At 42.9% G+C, this 20,357-nt stretch overlaps 4 protein-coding genes across 4 annotated transcripts; 2 read left to right on the top strand and 2 right to left on the bottom strand.

Annotated features, from left to right (window-relative positions):
- Positions 1 to 1,069: 1,069 nt before the first annotated feature.
- On the bottom strand, positions 1,070 to 7,267 carry mfn1a (mitofusin 1a). Its single transcript, XM_084707302.1, has 17 exons — positions 6,900 to 7,267; positions 6,565 to 6,700; positions 6,214 to 6,376; positions 5,765 to 5,889; positions 5,572 to 5,680; positions 5,364 to 5,471; positions 4,943 to 5,105; positions 4,530 to 4,597; positions 4,314 to 4,435; positions 4,059 to 4,185; positions 3,683 to 3,787; positions 3,126 to 3,228; positions 2,784 to 3,016; positions 2,495 to 2,635; positions 2,073 to 2,269; positions 1,639 to 1,773; positions 1,070 to 1,258 (listed from the first exon to the last, which is right to left on the bottom strand). The coding sequence occupies exons 1-17, from the start codon at positions 7,012 to 7,014 to the stop codon at positions 1,183 to 1,185; spliced, it is 2,226 nt and encodes a 741-aa protein (XP_084563428.1). The 5' UTR covers positions 7,015 to 7,267; the 3' UTR covers positions 1,070 to 1,182.
- Positions 7,268 to 9,237: 1,970 nt separating this feature from the next.
- Positions 9,238 to 14,895, top strand: LOC146271550 (erythroferrone). Its single transcript, XM_084706530.1, has 8 exons — positions 9,238 to 10,009; positions 10,195 to 10,311; positions 11,171 to 11,285; positions 12,673 to 12,791; positions 12,917 to 13,028; positions 13,686 to 13,767; positions 13,964 to 14,042; positions 14,354 to 14,895. Exons 1-8 carry the CDS (start codon positions 9,857 to 9,859, stop codon positions 14,450 to 14,452), a joined length of 876 nt encoding a protein of 291 aa, XP_084562656.1. The 5' UTR covers positions 9,238 to 9,856; the 3' UTR covers positions 14,453 to 14,895.
- A 112-nt stretch (positions 14,896 to 15,007) lies between these two features.
- On the bottom strand, positions 15,008 to 17,179 carry LOC146271549 (dual specificity protein phosphatase 18). The gene is made up of 2 exons (XM_084707752.1): positions 17,096 to 17,179; positions 15,008 to 16,656 (listed from the first exon to the last, which is right to left on the bottom strand). The coding sequence occupies exon 2, from the start codon at positions 16,649 to 16,651 to the stop codon at positions 16,049 to 16,051; it is 603 nt and encodes a 200-aa protein (XP_084563878.1). The 5' UTR covers positions 16,652 to 16,656; positions 17,096 to 17,179; the 3' UTR covers positions 15,008 to 16,048.
- A 1,024-nt stretch (positions 17,180 to 18,203) lies between these two features.
- On the top strand, positions 18,204 to 19,426 carry sft2d3 (SFT2 domain containing 3). The gene has a single exon (XM_084707202.1). The coding sequence runs from the start codon at positions 18,466 to 18,468 to the stop codon at positions 19,138 to 19,140; it is 675 nt and encodes a 224-aa protein (XP_084563328.1). The 5' UTR covers positions 18,204 to 18,465; the 3' UTR covers positions 19,141 to 19,426.
- Positions 19,427 to 20,357: the final 931 nt, after the last annotated feature.

Genomic DNA, 20,357 nt, shown 5'->3' with positions numbered 1-20,357 from the left:
CTATTTATGTAAAAAAAACTCTCTTAATGCACTGTGAACTGCACAGTTCATATGAAACTGTTGGGCACAAACAGTATGATGTAATTATTACCTATTACAATGTAGAAACATATTTCTATAGCATGGCCAGCTGCATCATCAAGATCCATCTGAACCTTACAGCGCAAACACTGTATTAGCTACACACTGACTGCAACCATGTATTTTTGCAAAAATGGCAACAAGGTATTGCTGTACTGATATGCAACATTTTGTGTGTAAACAAGCACTGTTCGATTATTATTTGTAAGCATGTTTTGTAGTTGTCTCTAATCCCTGACCAATATCCATGCCTCTGTACAGCCTACTGTATTTCTGTAAAGATGAATGAATACAGGTTTATAGTCAATATTTAAATGACATTATTACAGGTTTATAATCAATATTTGAATGATATTTTAGAAATTAAAGAATTGATACATAATTGAATTTGTATGTTGGTGTTCCTGAAGTTAGCCACAAAACACTACACATATGTAATTGTTTTCAAGTCAACTACCAACCACTTTCAGTCTGCAGCCCTGCCAAAATAAATAATTAGTTTAAAAACAGCACTAGGTGGCGCCAGAGCTCTGTAACAGGCAGTGATACCTAATGTTCAAAACAAACTATTTGACGTAAAAAGTCTGGTTATAACCGACTGATAAATTGACATTAATTGCTCCATAATGTTCCATCTGGCATCATCCAATAGCTGTCTATCAAAGATGGTTCAGTTGAGATTATTTTCTTAGTTTAATTAGAATGGATTTGGAATTAGCAAGCAACAGTTGGTTTCATTGATATTTTATTTCCTTCCATCTCATAAATATCATAATTTGATTACAACTATTGAAGTAATCTCAACAGTCATATTTATTGCACTTTCCTTTATAAAATTGAAGAGGATGAGGGAAATAATCCAATCCAATTCTATTCAGAATGGTAAACTACATTATCTCTAAAATCCAAGTACCATATATATTGCAATATTTCATGCACTTGACATAGCAGCTTGATCAAACTGTTATCTTTTTTTATCATTGTACTGTATCTTCTTCTATAGAGTGTGAATGCACACAAACAGTACGCTTATTGCCAACATGCAATTGTAAAAAATAAGAAGAAAATATATCTATCTCTGTATTTGTGTTCATCAGTTGCTCAGCTCCTCCCATGTCCTTGAAGATACTGGACAGAAAAGGCATCAAGCTTAGACTCCAGGTCTGTGGCTCTGTTTCTGTAGAAAACAATGGACAGGGTATTAACACTGAACTGATTTGATACAGTATCTCACTGCCTAAATCACAAGCATGGACACATCTAAGATTTCCCCCAAAAATCAATTGGATACAACTACAACTATTGGATTTGCTGTTTTCAATTTACCAGTTTACCTATCGGTTGTAGGCTTAAAGGGTGTTAATCACAGAACTTGCAGTCAATTTTCTAATTATTTAAGATACAATTTAAGTCACATATGGAGAAAAGTTTCAAACCCAATGCCAGTATTAAAAGACACAACAGACTTTATATTTAAATAAAATGAAATTAATTAGAGGGCAACAGAGCATAGCAAAGCTTAGAGAGTGCTTTGAGATAAAAGGAGCCTTGTCAAACCTCAGAGCTTTGGAGCGTTGCTGGACCTTCTCCAGTCTCTGGATCCTGGAACTCAGGTGGCGGATTTGGCCCTCCAGCTCCACCTCACTCACATCAACTCGCTGACACAGACGAGCAAATGTCTCTGTCAACTCCCTGCCACATCCAAGAAAAGAGGTTAGAACTAAGGTGGGAAACAGTTGACAGAAAAGGATCAATGGTGAGAGTCAGGCTAAATCCTGTAGCTTTGTGTTGATGTTTTCTATTACTTTGATCCACATGCCTTTTGACAAAAGGAAAAGGGTCAGTTATGTTGCTATCTAGTCAAAGACACACCTCTGATCTTGGATATCACAGACTTTGACATCAAAAACAAGAGTTGTGTCTGCAGTACTAGTTGATTCCAGAAGAGAGCAGAAGAGCAGATAAATGTGGGTTCACCCCCCGTGACTCACTGATAAATCTGTTGACTGCAGCCTCTGCTTGTCATGGGGACAATGGCCTTCAACCGCTGTGTGGCGTGCTCCACAAACTGCTGCTTGAGTACTCTCTCCCTGGAGGCGTTGGTCCATGTGAGCTTCTCATACAGGTAGAGCAGGCCGTAGAGCGACACGGACAGAGCGATCAGCCTCCAGCCGACTGAACGCCACACCTGCCACACAGGGCAGGAGGAGACGACCTGTTAGCGTTAGCCATGAGGCAGACGTGTCGGTGTTAGCAGTACTGTAGCCGTTAGCTGTCACAGCATACACGAGTCATTGTGAGCAAGGGTTGAAGTGAACTTAGCTTCATTTAGTTACTTTAGCACACGATTACAAAATAATGGAACAAAACTTGGCATATACATGTGCAGTAACTGAGTGAAAAGTTTACACACCACTCCGCCAATGACAAGCACAGTCATGGAGGCCCGGGAAGTTAGTGACACTAGACCAGTCGCCATGGAGAAGACCAGTTCATTTCCTGGGTTATTCTCCCTCTGAGTCTGAAGGCTGAGTGGACCAGAGGAGGAGGCAGTCTGAAGATGGAAACAATGTGACAACACATATTACTTAAAACACGCATTACTTAGTTAGCCCAAATACAGTGTGCATTCATTTTCACCTTGTAAATTAAACAACCAAATGTAAAATAAACAACCTTTATTGATCACATCCTGTGCTAACCTGTTGGCCTAATCTCTGCTCCATGCCTGTCAAGGCTTGTTTGGCACCAGAGGGACCGATGAATCGGCTGACCAATGCTGTCCAGCCAAGAGAGAACTGGAACTCTATGTTCTCCTGGAAGTCTGTGCAGAGGGTAGCGAGACTGAGGTCATAGTTCAGGTCAAACTTCCGGCTAGGTAAGTGGATATGCAGCTGCTCCTGCACAACAGGGGGCAGCAAGGGGCGAATACTCTCTGTGAATGGACAATCACACACAGCAAAAGAAATCGAGTGATGATGACAGGAAACCGTATAAAGACAAGTGATACAATTGAATAATGAACGAATGGCTTAAATAATTACCAATCATGTTTGTCTGGGAAGATTGCACACTGCCAATGATCCCTTTAGAACAACGATAACCCAAAGAACTGCTCATCCTGTCCTCCACATGGACAATCAGTTTCTGCAGAGGAAATGGTGAAAGGAAAGGAGGAAGATGAGGAGAGTAGGCAGATGATTACTAGTTGATACAGTGGTACCGTTATGCAGTACACACGTGTGCTACAGAGAACAGGCAAGTTTCATTCTTCACAAATGTGAACTGAGAACATATACAAACACAAACACACACACACACACACACACGAGTCACCCACACGGTACAGTAAACTGCAAGACTTTAAGAGGCTTTCTCTTTAATCCTGTTTAAGGCAGTGGATGCACTACCCTGCTGTGTGTATGTACGTGTATGTGAGGGTGAATGCTTGTGTGTGTGTTTGAACCAGTGTGTGTTTGCATGTGGCGGTGAGGTTAAAAGTCAGGATAAAGCAAATGCAGGATACAAAGGAGTGAAGGGTCAAAGAGGCTTTAATGTTAGTCAGTCAGGAGACTGACGTTTGATCTATAGGGGAACTTACTGCTTTGTAGGCTGTTAATGTGTTTGGCGTTGGGTTAAAATCTGTGCTGAACTCATCAACCAGCGAGGGAAGGCAGCTGATCTGCTCTGCAATGGCTCTCGCAACCTGCCAAAGACAAAACCCTTTTGTGATCATGAATCAGCTCACCCTGGTAGTGATTACACTGAACTTTCTTTATCAACATATTTGGCATTTAGCACCCTCTAAGCTTTCCTTGTATGTCACACACCTAAGACGTTTATTCAGTTTCAACCTGCTTTAATTTCAGCTGGGAAAAATGTGTTTCCACCATAACCATGTAACCAGATTGTCTGCCATTATCAATTTGTCCCCCAACCTGTAAAGATAATTATATTGGTGTCCCAGTGTCCCTTACCTTGACAGCCACTTCTTCTGTGAGAGCCTTGATCCCCTCTTTGATGTTTTCGGTTAGACGGTTAAGCTGGCCGCGGACAAACTCCAACCGGTCCCTCTGCTCCTCTCTCTCTTCCAGAGAATAGATCCTGACCGCCATCAACAAAATACAGAATTTCCCTTGACATCCTCGTTCAAGCCAATCTAAAGGCCAAATATTTGATTTGAGCTGGTCACTCCATGGGTGTACAGTAAGACGGGACATGGAGATACTGACTTCCTTTCAGCTGATTTGATGTTGATGGAGTCCATGACAGCTTTGACCGCCTCGATGATTTGCCAGGCTCTGACCGTGTGCTGCTCAAACTTGGTTTTGACTGCAGACTGGGAGATGAACTCCTGTGAATCAAATGTAGTGTGTAAGTAAAGCGCAACAAAACTGAACAAACCACATTACACCTCAATAATGGGCCGCTCGAGACCGTTTACTTGCCTCAAATGTCCTCTCGAACCTCTGAAACTCGCTGAGTCTCTCATTGAAACCTTCTGCCAGAGCACCACCTACGATGTCAGAAATATGTCAATCGTATGGATGCTCCTCTCACTGCGGTCCCTCACAAATAACATGAACAACTCGGCTACCACCTCCTCTCCCCCTCATCCCATGCCTCTGGTCCCTCACCTGTCTCACCTGTCTCACCTGTCTCACCTGTCTCGGGCATGCCTCTGGTCCCTCACCTGTCTCACCTGTGTCGGGCATGCCTCTGGTCCCTCACCTGTCTCACCTGTCTCACCTGTCTCACCTGTCTCACCTGTCTCGGGCATGCCTCTGGTCTCTCACCTGTCTCACCTGTCTCACCTGTGTCGGGCATGCCTCTGGTCCCTCACCTGTCTCACCTGTCTCACCTGTCTCACCTGTCTCGGGCATGCCTTGGGCCCGGTGCGTCCTGGAGCTCAGAACCTCTTTAGCCGACACAAAGAAGATCCTCCCTGGGGCCTCCTCTGGACTGACCACCCTCAGCTCCTCCGACAGGAAGTTCACACAGCGGTCCGTGTGCTGCTTTCGCACCTGCAGGGGGCATCACCAGGTCATGCACGCACTGCCACAGGAGCAGCATCATCTCTCCAAAGACCACCGTTGATAAAGTTGTGGAAGATTTTGCCACATGGTTTGCCGTAATGGTTGGGTATTACTCTGAGACATCTAAAGCTGGTCCAACTTAATTCTCTCTGCCTCTTGCATTCCATCAATCACCAGCATGATGAGCCCCATTTGGCAGGATTAATATCCAGACCCCTAATGGGGTTGTGTCAGTCTCTGACTCACTTCATCGATGTACTCAGGTTCTGACACAGAGGCGTCCCAGCGGTTGTGCAGAATGAAGATGTTTGGTTTAGATATCCGCTCGCTCACTTTGTGGAAGAACAGTTTTTCCTGTAGAGAGTAGAAGACATCAAGCAGCTTAAATGTGATGATATGGAGCAGGAGGAACAGCAACGGTTGAGATTGTGAACAGTTTAGAGTTCTTTCTTACTGTGTTCATCAGTGTGGACTCTGCATTGCCAACCAGTACAAAGACATCCGCATCCAAACAAAACTTATCGATCCAGCTGTCCACTTCTGAAGTGACATCCGTCCCCGGGCTGTTGTTAAACTTCAATCAATTGTTGTCTGTCAAATGAACATGTTTGTTTGTGTACAGTGTATGTGACTGTGCTTCACAGTACCTGTCCATGAGAACTAAGTCGTCCCTCAGCAGGGCACACCTGGACTTAGGCCAGAACACCTTCACCAGACATCCTGAGTCTAGCATGGCCTCCATATGCAGGGCATGGGCCAGCTGGTTTACTGTCTGTAGCAGTGGTGTTAGTACAGTAGCAGGGTAGAGAAAGCAGAGGGTTTGGGGGAGCTGCAATACACTCAATAGGCACGATGCAAATGTGAAGCTTGTATTGCAAAGGAGTATTTAAACAGGGTTGCTTTGTTCTGAACAACAATGTGGCAGCAAATGAGTGTAGAGTTTTGTAGTCATCGATGAAGACAAATACCCTAGCCAGCGGTTCCTTTCATAAACATATCATCTGTATGAAAAAACACCATTCGTGTTGCAGAGAATGCTTCAATAAATGACACACAAACAGTAAAGAACCTACTAGTTTGACCCCTGACCCCTGACCTTGATACTCTTCCTGTCCTCTGACCCCTCGATGGTGAGGTAGGCCTCGTCTCCGTCAGTGCCCTCTACCCGCAGGAAGCAGTTGGTGGTGTGGCCGATGCCACTGGGCAGCACCCGGTCCCGCAGCATGGCGTTGATAACTGTGCTCTTCCCGTTGCTTGTCCTGCAAGTTGGCAACGGTGGAAAACCTCTCTTGTCAAATGACCTCCTCTGAATTTTTCCCTGAAAACCCACTTTCAAAAGTGGTTTGCTCAAGCCAGATGGGAAATTAAAACAGAAGGTCGCTCCACCAAAGCAACAAAGCAATTGATTGGGCCAGACGCTTTTTAACCGCAGAACCTTTCTACTCGCCTGCCGAAAAAGGACACTTTCATGTGCCTGCGAGCCAGGACCTCACGGATGACGGCCAGTTTTTTGGCGCAGGACTGAACCTCAAGGCACTGCTCCTCCACCGCAACCTGCTCCAGGTCTGGACTACGCCACGTCGCTGCCATTGGAAACCATGATCAAACACATGAATGGAGACATGCTCTTGCACATGCTCCTGAACATGAGGACTTTAACAAGAGCCATCCCACAGCAGGTCAAGAGCACGTCAAGATTCCTTTGATCGCTTTGCGGACCAGATGGATCCCCAATGAACGTCAGCGCACATATTTATAGGCAGCTCTAATGGATTTTCTTACCTTCCACAAACTCTGATCCTTCTTTAACATACTCCAGCAGCAGATCAAACACAGCGTTGATTGTCCTTTTTGCCACCACAAAATGCCTAAGTGGGGAAGGGTCTCCCTGGTCCATTTCAACTATCGGACACACACACGCATAGAAAACATAACTCTATTGTAAACTATCACTTACCTCAAGTAGTTATTTTGAGTGAATCAAATTTGTATTTACACCTACCGTCCCTCTAAATCTTCAAACTTGCTACTCTTCTTACATGATGATGGCACAGGGTTGAAAACAAGTATTCCTGCGGTCTGATCCACCCTTCACTGGGCCAAAGAATTTGTATTCTTAGCTACCATGTTTAGCTACTTTTAAGCTACATCTGTTTGAATAAGTGCTGTGTCACCACTTATTGTCTCCTTCAAGTCCTGAAGCTACCTTGCATCTGTGTACAAGACGAGATCTTGAAGGCGCAGTGGAATTATGCAGGCTGACCAGCTGTGTTTGTGTATCTTGTGTGTGTGTTCACAGACATCTCTGTCTACAGTGCATGTGAAGGTAGAGTCAGGAAGCTCCAATCCTCTTATCCGGGACTTAGAGTACTGCAACAGGTGATGCAGTCTGGGGTCCACCTCCAGCCATCACGTGCATCAACCATGTTGTGTATGACTGGTTTTCTATGTACTACTGTATATCTAATACATGCATGCAATCTCTTGTACAGGAAATGTTCAAACACAATATTATATCAAGCTTACATTTAATTTATCTGGTTGTTGCTATAGATGAAGGAGGAGCTCTCACGACACATGAACTTCAATGTACTATTTATTCAAATGTATTTTAAGTTTGTGTTCCATCAGTCCTGCACTTATTTATTGTATTTAACTATTTGAGCACTCATTTAAAAAACAGGTTAAAAGTTTGCAACACACAAGTTTGCTGTAGGCTTTAATCTCACCAAGGAACACTGAGAGGTAATTTGCCCCGCTGACTAGTCAACACAGTGCAAATCAATTATATGGCCATTAGAGGGTGCTGGTGCTGAATTATAATCTGTAAAATGGGACATTTAACGTTGATGCTTCAGACTTTGTAACAAGTATTTATGACACCCCTATGAAACCACTCATAACACTTTCATGTGTTTTGATGTACCACGGATAACAAGAGCTATGCACTAATATTTTGACAGGTAATTTCTTTTGACTTCCCTTTAAATTATTTAAAGTTGTTTTCAAAGAAGTGTTCAAACTGTGTTGAAGTGTTGCCATGGAAGGGCTGAAGTTTAAATCTAACTACAATTAGAGAGGTAACATTGTATTTTATTTATTAAATGTGTGATGTAGAAATGTGGTGTCCCCTATCACCATGATCCTTTGAGCGGAGGGAGTGAACTACCATTACATTTTCACCCAACTTCTAAATAATGTTTCATCATTATGAGAGTTACATCACACATACACCAACTTAGCTGACAAATGTCATCATCTTGGTACAACGTCAGACCCCTCCCATTTCCTTATCTCGAATGTGAGCGAGACTTTTTCCCCTTCCCTCTCTTTTCTTGGCAAACTATTAACTGCTGACCTGACCAAATGTAAAACTGTATTTGGACTTAGTCCTTATTATGTCTTCTTTTGGTATGATGGGGAATGGTCACCCTATTGGTGCTAGGACCCTGGAGAAAACCCCTGCAAGGGGCAGTCTTGCAAAAGAGTGGACAAAAAGGCCAACAGCAAAGAAAAAGTAGAAATAAGAGGAAGGCTGAAAGAGAGAGAGAGATACATTCATGACACAGGGGAGATACAGAGACAGGGGAATGCAGGGCAGACAGAGGGAACAAGACTGTGGATGGATGGAGCGATGGTTGAGAGGCATATAGAGGGAAGGAGGAGCCAACCAAAAAGGGGGGGATGAAGGAGGAGTCTTGAAAGAGTGGAGATAAAAAGGACCAAGGGATTGAGAGCTGAGGAAAGACACACAGAGAGAGAGAATAAGTGAGAGAGAGAAAAAGAGAGAAAGAGAGGAGCAGCTCTGCAAACAGAACCAGTCAAAACATACTTGCATCATTGGACCAGCCTGCTGGGACACAGGAATATGGATTGATGTGAAAACAAACGGGAGGTCTGTTTTGGAATAGGACACTCATCTTTAACCAGCAATTAAAGACACTACAACTGTGTGAAGAATTGAGAAAGACAGACAGACCGAGGTGGTAAGAGAGAGAGAGAGAGAGAGAGAGAGAGAGAGAGAGAGAGAGAGAGAGAGAGAGAGAGAGATCAAAAGAAAGTCAAGAGAAAAAGGGGAGAGACAGAAAGAGAGAAAGAGAGAGAGGAGAGCAACATGGAGAAAGCAGGTCAGTAAAGAGAGAAAAGGAAAAATCTGTTTCACAGACAAGGGTGAAAAAAGTAATAGTCTTTCTACCACCCACAGTGCCTATACCACACACAGACAGAATTTGTCATGCACACACATTCTCATGTAGAGACACTATCTGTGCCACACACACAGTATTTATGTCTTGCATGGTGACCAAAACACACACACACACATATAAACAAAGTTTCTCACACACATTTGAGTAACGTATACAGGGCGTTGAGTATTTGACATGATGCAATTCAAACATATCATTTTAGCTTGGAAGACACTTTGAGATACACTCTTTAGAATGCACTGGCAATCCTCTGCAGTGACACCGAGACTGAGAGACACATAACATCACAAGAGACACAGCAGCAAAAGAACAACTGGAAACCAATCGTCCAGCGGATATACAATCATCAAAACCAGAGAACATCACTCTGGAAAAAGGACAACTGTTGAAGTGTCTCTTGGACCCCCTATTATCGAACCATCCACTGAGCTACACTATTGTGGATCACATCCCAGGATGGGATCCCTCAAAGCCTGTTGAGAAGCTGAAGAGCAGATCTTCTTGAAGGAGCACCACAAGGGCCTACCAGACATGCTGCCTCCTTCAGCCCAGGGCAGAGGTGCCCTGTGTGGGCCACAAAGGCTGCTCATGCTGCCCCTTATTCTGGGACTGCTGGTGACTGTTTCTGCTACACAGAGTGATGAGAGCCAGGGGGAGAATAACACTGCCAGTACAGAGAGCCCGGTAACTATACAGTCTGAATACCATATGCAATTACTTCACCATTATTCACTCACATTGCTTGAATAATCCACAGCGCTCACACTATTGCTGGTGAATTGTGTATAATAGGTCAAAATAGATTGGTCAATTTAACCTGGTCTTAATCAGCATTATCCTGTGTATTGAACTTTCTTCTGGCCTTCCAGGAGACAGTGTCCTCAGATCTGGACATAGTGAGTCCTCGTAGCTCCTGGCTGGTCTTCACACGGAACTCCAACAAAGGGGAGAACAGAAAGATCAAGGCCCCTAAGAGAGCATCAAAGGTGAGCAGGTTCATGGCCTACCCAGGTTATAGACCGGAGCAATGAAGAGAGTGATAACTATGCTATACTGCTTGCATGTGCACTGTAGGTACATTGACACAGTAAGGAAGGAAAGCTGACAAGCAAGCATAATCGGATATTACAAACAACAGAAGTTAGGGTTATCTTGCTCTAAGTGCTACTCCTTTAAATTTACTGATTAGGAGCCTTGCCGTTGAAAAGACAGGACCAGATATTTTTCTTATTTTTAAAGGACACTGTGTAGTTTAACTTACAGTGCTGGTGCACCCAACTAATTTTAACTGTCTGAGGATTTTCATCAAGTAAAGGTACAAAGCTCATATTTTAAAACGTATTTTTAAGTTACACAATTTTACTGTATTGTTCTAGAAACATCAGCTGTCTTTCTAATCATCGACTGTTCCCAGAATTCTTTATACAGTTGCCCCAGCAAAGCTTACAGTGGGAGTGGTTAGGCTACTGAGTTTACAGTAAGACGCCCACACAGGAAAAAGTGATGTTTCCCTCAAGGTATACAAACACCTCTCTAATTCTAAAAGGTTTGGGGCGTTTTTGGGCCAGGGTGGCAATAAAAAAAAATAAAAAAAAATTATTACAGTTGGGGTGCTTGCTAATTGTCATTGATATAGACAAGTCATGGGTTTCATATGGATTTCCAAACATTAAATCAGCAACTCCTTTAATTTAATCCTGACTACCAAATCACTGTGAGCCTGTTTGTCTAACTGCGTCACAACACCTTTGAACTTCAGGCATCACTGCGGCTCCTTAGATAGAAGGGACTTGCCTCATACTATAGTGCACAAATAGTTGAATTAGTGTGATTTTGTCTTTGTAGCATGGTCTGCCGGGGCCTCCCGGGCCCCCTGGGCCCCAGGGCCCCCCCGGGCCCCCGGCCCCCCTGCTGCCACAACAGGAAGAGCTCATGCAGGAGTTTCAGCTGCGACTAAGAGGTAAAGCATCACTGACTAATGAATGACATGCTCTGCATTCTAGCCAATTGCGAGACAATATTTTGTATTAAAAGACACAAGTAAAACCTTTCATCAGTGCAATAATTTGACATTGATTGACTTTGCGAAAGGGTTTTGAGGTCAATTGATAAAAAATCATTTTCCACATTAGATTTTTTGGGGCAAACCAAAATGTAGGAATTCAAGTTCTAAGATAGTGGAAATGCTGTATTTTTTTTTCAGCCATAATGTATAAACAGTTAAAATGTAATTATTTTTTTTAACATATATATACATATATATATATTTACACATTGATACGGTATGTATGTATGTATGTATGTATGTATGTATGTATGTATGTATGTATGTATGTATGTATGTATGTATGTATGTATGTATGTATGTATGTATGTATGTATGTATGTATGTATGTATGTATGTATTCAGTTTATGTATGTCTCTGAGAATTAGAACAAAAGTATCAAGGGTGTGTATGTATCTTGTCTGCTTTGTTTGGGGTGTCTTTCTCATTTGTTGGGGAGGCTACTTGTCTGATTGTGGGCTGGTCTGATCCCTTAATAGCGGTAATTTTCCGGAACGTGGATGTGACTTGGCTCAGTTGTAGAATTCCTCAGATTCCTTCAACTCACTAGTGTGTCTATGCTACTTTGAGTCTGTTTGTGTGTGAGTGTAGCATTAGTGTGCAAATGGATTTATATTTGCTGAAGCTTCTATGATTCTGAGAGGTGTGTTTGTGTGTGTGTTTATCTGTGTATGTAGGAAAAAGAGGGTGACTAAGTAAGTGTATAATTGAGTGTGTCTGTGTGTGTGTTTGTGTGTAGAGTAATTGTGTGTGTGTGTGTGTGTGTGTGTGAGAGAGAGAGAGAGAGAGAGAGAGAGAGAGAGAGAGAGAGAGAGAGAGAGAGAGAGAGAGAGAGAGAGAGAGAGAGAGAGAGCGCTCAAGAGAGAGGGAGAGAGTGTGTGTGGAATGAGTGTTGGCTGGCAGCCATGTGAGCAGACACAGGTCTGTTTGTGCTCTCTGCAAGCTGCAGGCTGTTCTGACAGAAATCTAAAACATAAAGACTCTTATTCACACAGCCAAGCCGGGTGGCGCCACACACGCGCGCACACACACACATACACACGCGCGCACACACACACATACACACGCACACACACACACACGCTCAGAGACTAAACCACACACTCAGACACTATCCACCAAACTAAAGCATACTCTCACACTCAAATGAACATACCTACGCAGTATGCACAAACCAAATCTTCTAAGTTACTCACACATTCACATTCACACGAAACAAAAACCAAAATGACGTTGACGTGATATTACGTTTGTCCTTTTCCTCTGTCCTGGATATGGCAGGGGGTCCCTGTCTCCTGTGTGATCGAACCCCCCGCGTGGCCACAGCCTTTCACTGCCGCCTCCAGCACCCTCTCACTGTGCCCAGGCGCAGCCTGCTGGAACTGCAGCCCTTCAACTACGTGAGCTAACCCAACACACACACACACACGTGGACATCTGCACACAGACAAGCAACATGTAAGATACAACAACAGTTTGTCTGACCTGTGATCTTGTACTGTTCCTCCCCATGCGACCCCTCCAGCCCTCTGATTCTGAGCAGAGTCTTCAGAGGGGCCAGGGGTTTAACGCCAGCACAGGCCGCTACACCGCCGCCGTCCCTGGCTTCTACCAACTCACCGCCAGCCTCCTTATAGGTGAGAACACATGGCTGACATGTTGGTGGTCGATGAGCATACATACATGATATGTCATTAGTTGGTTTGTTAAAACAGGAACGAAGGACATAGGAGAAGAGAGTATAGGGATTGTGGAACCAATACTGGTATTTAAAGCATATTGTTAGGTTATAAGAAGAAAACGGCATTGGTTGTCCATTTGCCATTTGGCCTTCTCGCACATCTTAGTGTAAGAGATTTGGTTGCAGCTCACAGGGAGGTATGGTTGAATTAAGGTTGGAGCTAGAAACTAAACAGTTTGGACATTTGGGTGTGTCAATGGCTTGGACCAATCAGAAAAGGCCAATCCACTGCCCAGACCAATCACAGTTAGATGGTGTGGTGAGATAAGCCAGTTCTGTGGAATAGGGGTGGAACAGGGGTGGGGTTTTTTCCTCAGAATGTCTACCCAAAGAAAACCATCAAGTGTGAGCCTGTAGTCACAGAATGACCATTATTATGGAAGTAATGTAGTCACAGAATGACCATTATTATGGCAGTAATGTAGTCACAGACTGACCATTATTATGGCAGTAATGTAGCCACTGACTGACCATTATTATGGCAGTACTGTAGTCACAGTCAAGAGGTTAAGCAGTTTAACCATTCAGATTGGTTTCAAATGTGTTTTCTCAGAGCCCAATGAGCGGTCACACGCCAGAATGAGAGATAATGTGAAGGCATCCATCTGCATTGAATCCCTCTGTCAAAGCAATGTGTGAGTATTGAACAATAATAACACACACATACATACACATGTCAAACTGACACGCCCACACAATCATCATGTTATTAGTAAAAACACACTTTCCCAAAGTAAAAACAAAGATCAACATTCATAAAATACCACGCCACAGTCACATAAATGAAGTTAAGTCGCTGCTAGTTGTGTCATGCCTGTCTGAATGTTTCAGGTCTTTGGAGGCAGTCACAGGGGTGGGTACGACTGGAGGAATTTTCAGCATCTTGCTGACAGGAACCCTTTACCTACAGGTAACAACATAACCAAACACACACACACTGGCACCCAGGCTCATTCGCACGCACACACGCATGCATGCAGTCTTATAAGTTAGGTTATGTGTCTAGCCATCCATTGTCTGATGTAAACTGATATCATACTCATATCAACACTCAACCTACAGATAAAGGCAAATATTTATAATTATGGGCTATTACCTGTAGCCAGAGCTGATATCAACACTCAGAGTGATTGATGGTCTTAAGGACTGCTCTTGGTGACAGGAGAGATAGTAGAACGATGAGTGAACGATTTTCATTAACCCTCAGTGTGCTGCTTTCAGGCGGGGGAGTATGTGTCCATTTTTGTCGACAATGGAACCGGCTCTGCCCTCACGGTCCGCCAAGACACGCTGTTCTCTGGGATACTTCTGGGAGTTTAGAGCTACCAAGATGATCAGCATGCATGCACATGTTCACACTGCAATCAACAAATACATAGACCAAGGCACGTATAGGAACAATATGTAAGGTTTGAAACACACATGCATACCCAGTGTGCACCTCTCAATCTCACATAAAAGCATTAAACTGGCAAGACTGAGTGGGAAGAGTGCATTGACAAGTACCGTATCAGATGAAGAGAAGCATGCACTTCACTTATCTATCAACATGTTCAGGACAACATTCATTCAGTCATCCAACAAACAACAGCATCTACCCTAACCATATAATGCCCATATAGTTGTATTTGTCTAGTGCTACTTTCAGGTTCTTTTCAACATGCTAACAGTATATAAATGTCATAATATTTATTCATTTATGGTTGTGATAAAAACGTTGAGGATATATTTTGCTTTAAATAAAAAAATGTATTGATTCTGGTCATTGTCTCTACAGTGTACTTAGTTAATATTCTCAAGTTTTCAATTATATACATGAAGCTATATTATCTCTATATCAAACAGTAAGTTCATGAATTATGACAGTAAAAATAAAACCTTTCAATAAATGTTTATTTGAATAGATACTAAAAAAAACATCCTTAAAAGTTTAACTTTGCATAAACACAACATACAGCTGTTGTTGCTGTGGGACTTACTGAATCTGTGGACGAACGCACACACAGACACACAAAGTACGATGAATCCGATGGATTTGGATGAGATCATTCTCGTAAAGTGGCGCCTCATGCTTGGCAAAGAGCCACACACACACTATACCTTCCAAGGATATTTCTAATGTCTGGTTCGCAGAAAGTCTGCCTTACCGTACAAGGCGTGATAGATGTCAAGCAATGTGCCGAAAGAAAAATGAGCAACTCATAATGGTAGGAGTACTTACTCCATGATGGGCTTGCTGAAAGCAATGTCTCACTATAATCGGACGTGGAGACATGTGCTATGAACAGACACACACACACACACAATTATAGATTTTGTACCCATTATACTAAATCAATGTGAATTTGTTTTAGCAGTAAGGAGATGGAGAAATGAGGGCAAAAGGTTACACATTCATCCTAACTTTGAACATTTGGGGTGCTTCATGGAGTAAGACTGTACAGAAGTAGCCAATTAAATTCATGATAATTCACTTTTTTGATATTGTTCATTCATCAATTCCTAAGTTAATTGACACAAAAGTCTGTTTTAGTTTTCCATAAATCCAGTAACCAAAACAACGTCCACATTTTGGTCATATTGCCCCCTACAGCCTGCTAAACGTACTGTCATCAAGAATAAAAACCTCAATTCTTATGTCGACTTTATGTGGTCCATTGGTCAAATAATGTTTTTGAACACTAAAGCATTGGAGCACTGAAACAACGATTTCAACATCTAGCTCATACTTATTGCTTATGTGTTTGCATAACTACATAACACTTCAATAAGCTAAAACATTTTCTCTCAGGCAATACTCCTAGGTTATACGGGTGCCTTGACAATACATTGTTATATTACCATCAAAACCTGTGCATTGTTGAAATACTAGCCAAGATAAAAACCAGGAATTACAGGTGTGGTAAACATCTTCAGTCAAATCCTTGAGCGTCTCATTCCCTTTTTGGTTCTCTGTGGTAAAAGTGGTGTCCTGGGCAACAGTGGTGTCCGAGGCAACAGTGGTGACCTGGGTACAGCAGCCAGGCGTGACAAAGGCGCCCGTGGTGGCAGGGGAGACTGTGGTTCCATCGCAGGTGCTACTTTGACTGTGTTTTTCCCATAAAGTCTCCTCTCGTACTGCAAGAGCTGGTCCCAAAAGCCTGCGTTGAGCCTGACATACGGCCTACTCCTCTGAACCCAGGAGTGGGCCTGGCTGAGGGTTGTACCCCTGTAACGCATTAGATAAGCCATGACCAGAGCAGGAGAGCGGCTCATGCCCGCTGCGCAGTGCACGAGGGTGCCCCCTGCGCGGTTGCTGTGGATACGCTCTGCCACCCGGTCGAAGTGGTCACCCAGGCGAGCGCTGGGTAGGTCGGAGACAGGAACGCGAACACATTCAACGCCCGGGTAGATGGGGCAAGCGTGGTTGAGGGTGGCGTTGACAATGAGGGTTATGCCCTTGCGAGACACAAGTGCCTGGTTGAGGGGGGCATCGGCTCCACTCAGAAAGAGGGTAGGGGTGATCTGTGACATCGACATTGGGGCTGCCAGACACACAAGACAGCATGGAGATGTGATGACAGAATAGGTATTCTCCTCTACTTTACTATGTACGTCATTAGATCAGATAACACTAGCAGAAATGTATTAAAAGATTTTAGTTTCATTCAAAGATTTTCACTCACTTTTAGTTTGACTTAAGTTATTTAGCTTGATGACAATTACATTATTATGGCATTACACAAGATAGGCTAGTTAGCTTCCATCCACTATAGAGTAATTTGGCTATTAAATATCAACACATTAGTGATAACAAGCGGTTAAATAAACACAATTCTGGCTTTGTGTGTAAGGTTTGTGTAAACATTGTAAATGTAAGGACGTTAAGTGCATAATATGAGGTTTGCATGTTTGTATTTGACTGTAAAATGTGTAAATGTGTCTTCCCCGCTCCCTATGTGTGTGTGTGTTTGTATGTCTTACCTGGTCCCTCTATTATGATCCATATATGAATAGATCTTTCTGTGTCTGCTCGTGGTCCAAGAGCCCTAGTGCTATACACACATACACATACTGTACCCTAAAAAGGCTCTGGGGTCAGGTGGCCAATGGAGAGACAGAATAAATTTAGACCACCTAAGCAGCTGCGGTTCTCTTCCTGAAAAACCTACACACGTGCCTCTGTGCCCTTTACCCCCACCCCAATATCTAGGGCAGTACATCTTCACTAATCAGATTGCTACATAGGCCTACAGCCAATTGTACTAGTGGCAGTTAATCACAACATGATATTACCAGACTAACTAATTCTACATTAAAATTCAATACTTGGCAAAGAGTAATTATAGGCTATGTATTGCGTGGAATTACACTATTTCTCCTGTGGTATCACTGGAGCCAAAGGCCAAGGTCTTTTTGGACATAATTCGTGTACTTTTATTGATCTTTGTGTATGATGTGTGGATTAATGTAAAGAAGCACATTTTCAACTTGGGAAATTGGTTCCCACAGCTGATTCTGGGTAGCCTGGCTGCTAGCCCAACTTCTCCCCGCCACAAAAAAATTTGGTCGGGAAGTTGGGTCTGGAGGGTATTGTATTGGGAACAACTACATAAAACCAATATCTGGGCAGACCAATGAAATTGCCAGGGCGGGCTTTATACGACGATGGACAGATGATCAACAGTAACGTAATCAACAACGTCACGAAAGAGCTCTTTGTTTGAATTCGTTTTCAACAAACAACATATTACGTTGCTCTTATTGGTTGTAGTTCTATCCAATTGAGCGAAGAGGCATTTGTTTTACGAGTTCGGTTGAAACACGCCCAAAGGAGAGTTGTCATACTCATAATTCTAGTCAGAATATGAGTCTGAAAACTCTCCTTCGATATTAACGTCAGGCTAGATTCTGGGTGTAATTTTCTTTATTATGCAAAAATAAAATAGTATGTCATCAGAGCGCGTTTCAACTGCTTGTCGCGAAATGTGATGTAATTCTGTACAACAACTTCCTGTTCGCGTTGCTTCCAGAGTAACATAACATCATTTCCGTTTCTGCGGATTTGTCTACAAAATAAGAGCATGGCCCGAGATTTATCTTAAATTTAAAATTGTATTCACTCAACAGACTCAATTATTTATAAAACAGTGCATGAAATGTACAGTAGAAGATCGAGGATCAGAAACAGCTCAACGTTGGACCTTTTAATAATATAAAGAGATTTGTCTCGTAACTTTTATTTTGCAAACATTCGGAAATGTAAACTCCTTACTGAAGTTAGCTTCACACTGCTTGTCTGTATCAACATAGAGCAAGGGATTTGTCAACAATCGAAAGTAGATATAGAGGTAATGGCAGAATTAAATCGACAACTTCAAGAGTACTTGGCACAATCCAAAGGGGGTGCCAAGACGATATCTCAGTCCAGCTCAAGTACCTCCATAGACATAGATGACCCTGCATCAGTTCCCGGGAGCTGGTTCGGTAACTGGTCAAGTCCATTCTCTGGTTCCAGCAGCAGGTTGAGCTCATCGGGCCAAGGATCGAGCACCGGCTTTTCCTGGCCATGGTCTACGGAGCCGGACCCATGCCTGCCCGGAATGAGTCGCTCACAACGACTGGTAGCGTTTGGGACCTGCATTACTTTCTCTGCTATTTGCTTTGGACTTTCCGCCCTTTACGCGCCGTTGCTATTGTTGTATGCTCGCAAATTTGCACTACTTTGGTCTCTAGGTTCGCTTTTCGCGTTAATGGGAGCGGCGATACTAAAAGGACCGAGTAAGCTCATTGGAACTCCGACTCCTGGCGCAGCGGTATATTTGTGTTCACTTGGCGGAACCTTATATGCGGCCCTGAGCCTTCACAGCACTGTGCTCACCGCACTTGGAGCTATTGTCCAGATTGCTGTCATCGCTGGGTACGTCGTTTCTTTGTTGCCTGGCGGCAGTGCAGGTATACGGTTCATGGGAGGGATGGCAGCGTCAGCAATCAAACGGACTGTAACTGGTAAAACAATGCCTATTTGATCATAGACATGTTAACACGCTGTCAAACAGACCAATGATTCACACTGAACTTTGTTCAGGCCGCTGCAGTGATAAGGACTGAGCAGTGTGCGCTGTTAGGATTTCCAGGGATGGACAGTCCAAAGAAACATTCCTGCTGGCTACATTCTAAGATTGGAGGGGAATTTCCTATGGACAAACAACCCAGATACAATTTGAGAATAAACACTTGAATGGAAGCAAACCTCGGCAAACCATTGTATATGTTGTAATTTTGACTAATAAAATGTACCTTGATACAATATAACCTTTTTTTGTTGGTTCCAGAGTCGATCGATACAGTGCATCTCACCAGCTACGTGATTTTTCGGAAGTCTGACCTGTTGCCCTCAAATGTCTGTAGTAACTAATGAGGATATATTTCAAATATGGGTATTAACATGGGTGTGCTTGTCATTACAATATTATTCTCAAGGAGATATCATTTCGGTAAAGTTTGCACAATTTCTTTTATTATAGTCTCATACAAAAATGGACAAAAACAATATGACAATATCATGACAAACTGTACATTTAGAAACAGAAGAAGCAACCCTTGATATTCAGAGGTGCCTGGCGATGAGATAGCGTGAATCTTCTCCATTATTTCACATTGAAACTTAAATAAATGGAGCCAAGGACTTGGGGACTGACACATTCAAAGCCCTCCTGTTAGTTTTTTTCCTCTTTTTTTTTAACCAACAGTGACAAAACACAACTTCAGAAAGAAACGCCTACGAGTGACTTTTATTTCAGAATATTCCTTTCCTAGTGTTTGGAATTTAGAAAAATGGCATATTCAGCTTGATATGTCATCTGAACATTTACAGATAGAATCCTAATGTACAGGGAAGCCACACTATTTTACATCATAAAGAATATTGTATGTTCAGAATACTCACCACACAGCAGTTCTGTGAAAGCCTGATTGTTACATCCACCTGAACTTGGATTTGCCACTGTATGATTGAGACAGTGCATTTAGAAAATGAAAACCAAAGACCTGGTTCCATTTACGTCCCTGTCCTCTTCCAATAGTCCATAAATCTTCAATGTGCACAAATCAGACGAGGGAGGGCAACATGCAACTGGCTCAATGTAGCCCTCCAATGGTACAAAAAGAGCTTTTTCCATATCAACTTCAACCATCCAATACTTTCAGATAAGTGGACATTAATGAGGTAGGGATACTAACGGAA

This window comes from Hypomesus nipponensis, chromosome 10 (assembly GCF_054491055.1).
Source record: "Hypomesus nipponensis isolate SF chromosome 10, ASM5449105v1, whole genome shotgun sequence".
Classification (NCBI taxonomy): Eukaryota; Metazoa; Chordata; class Actinopteri; order Osmeriformes; family Osmeridae; genus Hypomesus; species Hypomesus nipponensis.
The sequence above is the reverse complement of the archived record's forward strand: the minus strand, read 5'-3'. Positions and strand labels throughout refer to the sequence as shown.

Bases quoted from the DNA above. Each gene is read 5' to 3' on its own strand.
- mfn1a (XM_084707302.1), bottom strand. From the start codon at position 7,014: ATGGACCAGGGAGACCCTTCCCCACTTAGGCATTTTGTGGTGGCAAAA. The intron at 6,701-6,899 runs GTAAGAAAATCC...TTCCAATGGCAG, and splicing joins AGGATCAGAGTTTGTGGAAG to CGACGTGGCGTAGTCCAGAC. The intron at 5,890-6,213 runs GTCAGGGGTCAG...CCACTGCTACAG, and splicing joins AGGACAGGAAGAGTATCAAG to ACAGTAAACCAGCTGGCCCA.
- LOC146271550 (XM_084706530.1), top strand. From the start codon at position 9,857: ATGCTGCCTCCTTCAGCCCAGGGCAGAGGTGCCCTGTGTGGGCCACAA. The intron at 13,768-13,963 runs GTGAGTATTGAA...TGAATGTTTCAG, and splicing joins TCCCTCTGTCAAAGCAATGT to GTCTTTGGAGGCAGTCACAG. The intron at 14,043-14,353 runs GTAACAACATAA...TGCTGCTTTCAG, and splicing joins CAGGAACCCTTTACCTACAG to GCGGGGGAGTATGTGTCCAT.
- LOC146271549 (XM_084707752.1), bottom strand. From the start codon at position 16,651: ATGTCGATGTCACAGATCACCCCTACCCTCTTTCTGAGTGGAGCCGAT.
- sft2d3 (XM_084707202.1), top strand. From the start codon at position 18,466: ATGGCAGAATTAAATCGACAACTTCAAGAGTACTTGGCACAATCCAAA.